Genomic DNA, 8,656 nt, shown 5'->3' on the forward strand with positions numbered 1-8,656 from the left:
AGCTGCTGCTGCACTGACGGGGGATGGGTGTCACAGCACTAACCACCTCCTTATGCAAAGCCAGTTCAGTTCCTGGCACAGATCTGCTTTTCCCGAGTCACTGCTCAGAACAAAGATGGGCACATGTCCAAAAAGGCAGGCACTAGTGTGGGCAAAAACTTCCTCCAGCATCAGGAAGAATAAAAACTATTCACAGGCCTCAAGAAAAGGGCAAGCTCCTGTTTGTTGCACATGTGGCCACGCTCATGCCAACATGTTTCTCTGCAAGAAGCAGTGGTGTGTGCCTGGCTCGGCTTCCCTCAGACACTGGAGCCTGCCTTTCCTCTGCAACACAGCCTCTTTCGCATCCCTTCAGATGGGGACTGGGTACCAAAATGAAACCACGCATAGTTACTGAACAGTGTGATCCCTTTCTGTTTCTCCCCAGCATTTGGCTGATGGGAAATGACCCAGCCAGATCCTGGCACCAGCTGAGCAGCTGCAGAAATGGTTTCAAGCAGGGAACTGGACCATTTTCTCCCTTAAAAGTCTGTTGCTTGATCCTGTCCTGCCCCCGAGTGAACAACTACAAGTGCTGCCTTAACATCCAATAATTCCCATGCAGAGTGGTGCAAGGGCTGGTGCTGGTTGCTACTCTGCAGGAGGGGGAGGTGATAGCTCCGAGAAACACTCAAGTGCCTTGCCAGTGCATTGGCATTGAGACCCAAGTTCCTGCCAGCTGTCCTCCCTCATACCAAGGAAGAGGTTGCAGAGTCTGATGCAGCCAGATCCAAGGCTTATTTTAAGGCCAGAGCCTCAACAGGCATAAACTGGGAGAAGTCTATTGCCTACAGTGGACACGGGAATAAACTACCACAGTAAAGTAGGGTAAGGTTTCTGGGGAGAGGTGAAAAGGTGAGGTAATGCCTTAATGAGGCTTTTGCACAGCTAGTTGGCCCTGAGAAAAATCAATCTGTTCATAAATCCCAGCAAAAGGGATTTGCCTGGTCTGCTCCCAGTAGCACAGCCAAAGCTGGGGTCGGTGGGTCAGGTGTTTTGGACACTTGCAGAAACTGGATTTTGGGATAGGGGCAAACTAATTCTAGCAATGGAAATATACTTCTGACAATATTTTCTCCTTTTTGGGCACACTCCCTCTGTTCCAGGAGTCAACCAAGACCACCTATAAGCATGTGGTTTTCCAGCTCCTGCACCAGTGCAAGCAAATTTATAGAGCTTTTCACTTGCCAGGCACCTGCAATTGCATTCCCAAGGTCGTGCTCTGTCATGGAGGTGGCTGCCTGCCCTCCAAAGGCAACACTGCTCTGGAGAGGCTGCATGGAAGCAGGGAGCCTCAGGGGGAGACCGCTGGGAAGCAGCCAAGGGATCAAGCCTCGTAAGTTGAATAATGCCACTTGTCTTTGGTCTGCGTGGGGAACAGCACAGCTCCTTGCCCACATCTCCACTGGGGGAAACAGGCTCCCACTGCTACCAAGTTGTTCTTTCTAATTATTCTACAACCTGCATCAGTATATAGGGTCTGTGTGTCTTTCCTCTTTCAGTTACTGCATTAATTTCAGTATTGCAGTAAATCGTCAGCAGGATTCAAACCCAGGCTACCTTAACCTCCTCCACTCAGCTTTTATGGCTGCTTCCAGCTGCTCTGGATCGGTTAGTGTCAATGTGGCAGAGCAACATCCCACCAGGGAGCAATCCTTCACTTCTCCAGCTCCAAGCTTTCTAGGAAGGGCTGTGAGAAATGCCCCCAAAGAGATTTAACTCTTCGGCTTACAGACCTGAGCACACCCCAGCCAGAAGCTTGCGTACTCATCCCGGACAGCAAGCAGTAACATCACCCTTCTATTACAAGGATGTAACTATGGCTTTTGAAACCATGGGTTATTAAGCATTGTGTGTTGGGATAAGCAATTATTTATAGGAGAGTTTAGCCTGTGAAAGAGGCAGTCACTGCTGATCTGCATGGGGAGCACAGGAGGAACAGGGGACTGGAGTGGGCAACCTTGCTGTCCGAGATGTGCCACCAAAGGGCCACACAGAAACAGGTGTGGTTGGGGTGGACGGGAGGCATGGGCAGGGCAGGTGGTCCACAGGAGAAGCTGAGGAGAACCATGTTCCTGTAGACTTTCAGAAGTATTTTATTTGCCCCTTTTAGAGCTGTTATCCCCCAAACCAGGCCCTGTGGCCCACAGAATCAGGGGAAATATCTATGGCACAGTTTTTAACCACATTTTCAGTTACAACTTCTGCAAGGGGGAGAGAGCTTTGGACCATCCCCTCCTGAGGTTGGTGGCACAGGGAAGTCCTCAGGCAGGTGTACCTGCCCCTTTGGCTGTGGAGTTTGTCCTGCTGTAGTTTAACTGTAACAACAATAAAAGAGTGAAGCTTTGCAAAAGGGTTTCTTAAACACCCCCGCCTTGGGCAGCACGAGAGTTACAAAAAAGATAACAAGATCCTGAAGATACCCCTTGGCCAAGGGTACCCCTATTTTCAAGTCTCCAAGTTGAAGCTGAGCTCTTTACAGAGACGTTTGTCCCTTTTGCTCTCTTCCTTCTGAATGTCCCTGCAGCTGAGCACCACAAATGACCTTTATCACATTTTAAAACTGACGCTATTACTCAGTTCCCAGCCCTGGCTGCAGCTTCCCCAGGACCTGGTCTTGCCTGAGTGTGCTGGCCGGGGACTGTCCTCTCCCCCAGAAGCTCAGCTCCGTGCTGACAAATCCCCGATGGTTGCCCAGGGACCCACAGCTTTTTGCAGACTTCCAGATGGGAAGCTCTGGTCCAAGCCCGAGGTTGCGCTCAGAAAAAAAAAAAAAAAACTGTTCTAGAGAGAAAAATAGAAGAATTCTTATCCAGGCAATGCAGCAGCACACCCCCCCACACACACAGTCAGACAGAGGGATTGTTTTAATTGTCACAGTGGGAGATGCTACTGTTAGTACAAGCTCAGACTAGCTTTCTCAGGAATCATGCCTGTCAACGTGACAAATTTTGAACCTCTGCTCCAAGGCCAGTGCCCTCCCGCTACTCTATGGCCAGGAGCTGGGGTGGAGAGCTGACCCTGCCAGCAACCCCAGCACAGGCACACGAGCCCTGCGCTGGCAGCTGGCCGATTAAGACGTCCGTATTAACCCATTAATGGCCTAGGCTCTGGGGTGGAGGTTGGTGTGGTCCTTCTCTGGGTGCAGGTGGGTGGCTCTGGAGAAGCAGGTTTGGAAGCCCCGGGGTCGCTAGTGCCGAGCTCCTTCCACGGCGGCCGGCAGCCATTTTGGGGCGTGAAGGCGGGCTTCGGCTGCGCCTCCGCGGGGCTTGGCGGCGGGAAACCCCAGCTGGTGGGGCGGCGGGGCGGGGAAGGGGCTACGCACGGCCGACTCCCGCCGCGGGGGATTATGAGGCGGCAGCCGAGGGCGGAGTGGCCTCTCCCGCCCGCCATGGCGGCGGCAGCCAGGGAAACGGCTGGGGCGGAGCGGAGGGGGGCGAGGAGGCGCGGCGGCGGGACGGGGAGTGAGGCAGCGGGAGCGGCCGCTGCGGGCCCGGGCCGTTTTGGAGGCGCAGCAGCCGCGAGGTGGGCGCCTCCTCCTGTCAGGCGCTGGGTTGTGAGGACTGCTGGTCCCGTCTGCCTTGAGAGAGTGTGTGGATAGGCGGTGTTCGGGAGGATTTTCTTATAAACGAGGAGACATACAACCTGTGATTGTGAAATACAACTCTTATATGCCAGTGCGATGGAGCTAAATGAAAGCAGTGGACGGTTTGGGGACTTCTCCGGGGAAGGGGTGCAGGAATACCTCAGGGCACCCTTTGCCGCTTTTAATGGCAGCGGGGGGTGGAAAGCTGACCCGTGTTTTGAGCGTTGAAACAAAATGAGCCCTGACTGTGAGCCCGGGAGCGCGCAGGTGGGTGGGAGCCGGCAAGGCCTGCCAGCCCCCGGGGGCCGGCGGTGCAGGGCGGTGAGAGAGGTGCTGGGGGCGATGGAGGGAGAGAGGCGCGCGTTTATTTGTGCGTGGAATTAGAGGGATGGAGCACCAAAACTTGGCTCCAACAGCGCTAACCACCAGATTCCGGTTGTTGTGTTGATTATTTATTTATTTTTGAGGGGAGGGTTGGATTTTTATGGTGGTTTTGAGGCGTGGGGGCAGGCAGGTCCCCTGCCCGGAGCCCGCAGCGGGTGGGAGGGCCGGAGGGGCAGCCCGGTCCCCGGCCGGCAGCCCCGCAGCCCCGTGCCGCCCGGCCGGTTGCGCGGCGCTCCGGCCGGGGAGGTGGCACAGCCCGCTGCGGTAGCTGCCATCCGTCCTCAGGGGCGCCGCAGCGCCCGGCGCTGCCAGCCTGGCAGCTCCTGCCGCTGTCGGGGTCCCCGCAGGCGGCGGGTGGATGGAGGATACAGGGAAGGAGGGAGCAAGCCGGGGGCGCTGGGAGCGCTGCCTGCCTGCCTGCCGGCGCCGTGCGGAGCGGGGGAGCGCCCGCAGGCCGGGGGGAGGAGGCGGGCGGCGGCGGGGGCAGGCCCAGAGCCCAGCCGAGCCGAGCCTCCCCGCAGCGCCGGGGCCCCGGCCGGAGGAGGCACGGCTCTCCCCGCTGCTGGTAGGCGATTTTAGTCTCGTTTCGCTGGACGGTGGAGCTGATGGCTACAGGTGAATGCTTTTTCACTTCTCATAACGTTAAGTGTGCATGGGATGTATGCCTGGCGGGGATAGTGGTTTATTTCTTTTTAATGCAAGGAAAAAGGACGGGAGGGGAGTGACTCATTTAAGTGCTTATTTCAATAATGGACCGTAAAATTACCGAGGTGGTGTGAACGATTTCTTTCTCTTCCCCTGCTCCTCTCTTTCCCTTTTGCCCCCTCCTCCTCCCTTCTCCGCAGGCCACCTCTGTAAAAGGGGGTGTAAACTTGAAGAACTCGGGCTTTTTCAGTTAAAATCTTCACTTGTATCGCAGCACAGCAAACATGCCTGAACAAAGCAATGATTACAGGGTGGTTGTGTTTGGAGCAGCAGGGGTTGGCAAAAGCTCCTTGGTCCTTCGTTTTGTAAGGGGAACTTTCAGGGAAACCTATATCCCTACAATTGAAGATACGTACCGGCAGGTAATCAGCTGTGATAAGAGCATCTGCACCCTTCAGATCACAGACACCACGGGAAGCCATCAGTTCCCTGCTATGCAGAGGCTGTCTATATCCAAAGGGCATGCTTTCATCTTGGTGTACTCTGTCACCAGCAGGCAGTCCATGGAAGATCTTCAGCCCATCTTTGAACAGATTTGTCAGATTAAAGGGGACATCCAAAAAATCCCAATCATGTTGGTGGGTAACAAAAGTGATGAGACCCAGAGGGAGCTGGATGCCAGCGAGGGGCAAGCGTTAGCCAGCAAGTGGAAATGCTCCTTTATGGAGACATCAGCCAAAATGAACTACAACGTGCAGGAGCTCTTCCAGGAGCTCCTGAATCTCGAGAAGAGGAGAACTGTCAGTCTCCAGGTGGATGGAAAGAAATCCAAGCAGCAGAAAAAGAAAGATAAACTGCAAGGCAAGTGCTCTGTGATGTGATTGACTTTGGCTGGACTCACACCACTGCATGGTATAATCGGAGCATGGACTCCCACAGAAAATTCATTTCTGCTGGAGGTTTCAAACAAATCCATGCCTTGTAGGGCTATTGCTTTTCTCTAAAATCTTTGCAGGATTATTTAATGTGTTAAAGAGGATGGCTTTCTGCATGTGTATTTTTTTTTTTAAATAATAAACATTCAGTGTTAGCAATTACATGTGACTAGAAGTTTTTAATGCAATAAGTTTACATAAAAGGAAGTCAGAAAGAAACATTTCTACTCCTGTGAGTACATGCTAGTTTTCAAGTATTCGTAGCCTATTAGCTTGAAATAAATCATGGTATCTATAATGTGTATACTTACAAAAATTGTTTTCAGGAATCTATAGACCAGGGCAAATCTTTATCAAAGCCAGGCATTTGCACTGCAAATGAACGTAGATGTGGCTCCAGAAGCTTAAATTTCTGGCACACTGGCCTGCCTACCCAAGACGCTTTTTATTTTCATGGTGAAAGTTATGTTTTCCTGTGTGCTGTCCAATTCCTGAGTCTTCTGCAGTTCTGTGAGTGATTAAAGTTTTATCTGCATATAATCAGGCTGTTTGCTTTATTCCCCCCTTTACACGGGCTTCCCCTGTTTGCTGAGGTAGAAGGTTCCACATGCCTTGGCTCTAAATCTGGGGGTGATTCCTGGTGTTCTTAAGCAGGAGCTGCTTCCTTCATGAAGGCAATTAGGCTGTTCTAAGTACCAGTTGGTGTAGTGGTTGGTTATCCTGGCCATTGGCCTTTCCTTTCTCAACTGCCAGTCTGGTTTTCCGTATGACGGAAGCTACTTTTGCAATCTTTCTGGAGCTCCCTTAGCTATCCCCCCCCCCTTACTTCATCCAAATTATCCAGGTTTTAGATTAGGCATATGACAAGACAGTTCAGGTACCACTGCGTCAGGAAGAAACATTGACCCCTGGAAGCTCTATGTTTAAAGCAAACTCCTCTCTTACAGAAACTTTCAGCAGATACCTCCCACAAATCGAAGGACTGGAGACACAGGCTTAGTCTATATCCCTTGTCTGCCTCCCACCCCATGCCCTGCTTTTTTTTGGCTATTGGTAACAAGAGACAAGCACGATAAGCCTCATCTGCAGTGCATGGTTGAGAAAGATTTCAAGACAGTAAGTGCAAGTATTTGCTATCAGCCTATGCTGTAGATCTTCTACTTTGTGTATGTATTGGTCCAAGCAGAAGACTGTAAGGACTTCAGTATTGCACTGTAGATTTGATTTTTACTCAGCGGCATAGTCTTGACACAAGAGGCAAGGGAGAGAGGAGTTGCTTCTTTTTATAGCGCTTCTCTAGTGAAATGATTTTATTGTTGAAGGTGAACAAAATATGGAACAGGAGATGCTGGAAAGTACATGCCCTTAGTTTGAAAGCATCAGTGTCTATTAATAACTGCTGGTTTTCTACATAAGATGGTATAGAAGGACCTGTTCTCTCTGCCACACATGAACAAATAATGGCTGAGTAATACACAAAGCCACAAGGTTCATATCCATGTTAACATCTTGCATACCTGAACAACTCTTACAATCAGTGCTGGGTCCTGATGCTCCATTGTCTCCTATGTCTGTCTGTGAGCTGCTTTTCTGTCTCCTCAGGCTGTTCCTTCGCACACATAAGGAGGCCATTAGCTCCGTGTGTGCCAGGGGCATTTGTCCCAGTTACAGCTGGAGCCCTCGCACAGTTTGATTCAGCAGAAAATCTTACTCATTATGATTTCAGAAACCCAAGCAAGTTCTGCATTAGGTGCTGACTGAAATGTTATCCTTACCTGCCAAAATAAAGTGTGGATTTGCCAAGCTGATACAAAGGCTCTACACCTGATTTTTCTTATTGGAGATGATATCCCACAGGTCCTGTGAGCTTCCTGTTCTGGAGTAGTGGCGCTGGCTGGTGTAGTCCTGTGTGCCACTGCTGTGTGCAACCTTCACTTCTGTTGCAGCCAGGGGTGAGTCAGGCGGAAGGGTGGCTGTAGAAGCAGCCATAGTGGCTTTGCATGAAAATAACTCTTGCTTTTTCCTAACTTTGTGCATGGATTTTGATCTCTCTGTTGCTTCATTTCCAAGCAGTTATGCAGTGCTTCTCTGTGGGTTGTTTTTAGCATCTGGCAATTATTATTGCAAAGACTGTTCCAGTTCCATTCCAGCCTTTGAAACCCCGATAAGACATTTTATATTTAAGCCTTTTTAAAATGTCACAAGGCCTAATAATGTCTCTACAACTCCCACTGCCTTCATGGAGATGCCTGTGCAAAGGCAGGGCAGCGTGTATCTGTGATTATTCACACAGCCGAGATGTTCTGTAATGTATCATTTGCACTGCGGTGTTTTTCCTGTATGAGGTATGGAGATCACTGAGGACTGGGGTCTGGCAGAGCACAAGTACCATGAACTAAACAGGCTCAATCCCTCCTGCACCTGGCAGAATTGCTAGCAGAGCCCCCAGGCTGCCTTTGGTGGCTGCAGAGGAAGGCCCGTGGGACTGCGTGGGCGATGGAGATGCTCAGGTGCTCCTGGTGATGCAGGATGGCGGTGTGGGGGTACCAACGCCCCGAGTCCCAGACTAGCAGCCTAGAGCAGACCGGGAACGAGTGATGCCTGGTGTGGCTGCTGTTCATGCTGTGTAAAGCATCTATGTTTTGGGTATGCTAGATCAATTGTATTGTAAATTATTAATAAATTGTATAATTATATTTGTTTCCACATAAACTGAACTAGTTTGATTTGTGTGTGTGTGCGTGTAATCTATTATTCTTCTAAGAAGGGAAATTTATTTTAATTGAACTGATGCCTGTCAAGATGTTGGCTATTAGGAGTTCCATACAGATCTAAATTAAAGGGCAATATCTTCACAATCTTCCAGGGAGCTATGCAGAGAGTTACTATAGTTAGTAACAGAGTGAAAAATACCATATTGCCTGGGGATGCTCATTAATCGTTACGAAACAGTGGCCACATTGCACATACAAATGAATGTTACTTCATGAACTTTGTATTCAGACCTGCTGCCTCACAACCAGGATCTGGGGGGTTCGTGTGTGCAGGGGCAGCCGGTGGCATCGTT

The 8,656-nt window shown here is 50.7% G+C and overlaps 1 protein-coding gene across 3 annotated transcripts; it reads left to right on the top strand.

Annotated features, from left to right (window-relative positions):
- The first annotated feature begins 3,043 nt into the window (after positions 1 to 3,043).
- Positions 3,044 to 8,295, top strand: DIRAS3 (DIRAS family GTPase 3). Of its 3 annotated transcripts, none has more exons than XM_064454849.1 (2): positions 3,044 to 3,187; positions 4,855 to 8,295. In XM_064454849.1, the coding sequence occupies exon 2, from the start codon at positions 4,939 to 4,941 to the stop codon at positions 5,533 to 5,535; it is 597 nt and encodes a 198-aa protein (XP_064310919.1). In that variant the 5' UTR covers positions 3,044 to 3,187; positions 4,855 to 4,938; the 3' UTR covers positions 5,536 to 8,295. The 3 variants fall into 3 exon arrangements, with proteins under 3 accessions (XP_064310919.1, XP_064310918.1, XP_064310917.1); XM_064454848.1 differs by lacking the exon at positions 3,044 to 3,187 and adding an exon at positions 3,394 to 3,892; XM_064454847.1 differs by lacking the exon at positions 3,044 to 3,187 and adding an exon at positions 3,918 to 4,624.
- Positions 8,296 to 8,656: the final 361 nt, after the last annotated feature.

Source organism: Phalacrocorax carbo, chromosome 6 (genome assembly GCF_963921805.1).
Source record: "Phalacrocorax carbo chromosome 6, bPhaCar2.1, whole genome shotgun sequence".
Lineage (NCBI taxonomy): Eukaryota > Metazoa > Chordata > Aves > Suliformes > Phalacrocoracidae > Phalacrocorax > Phalacrocorax carbo.

What these genes read in the sequence shown, in the direction of transcription:
- DIRAS3 (XM_064454849.1), top strand. Translation starts at nt 4,939, where the DNA reads ATGCCTGAACAAAGCAATGATTACAGGGTGGTTGTGTTTGGAGCAGCA.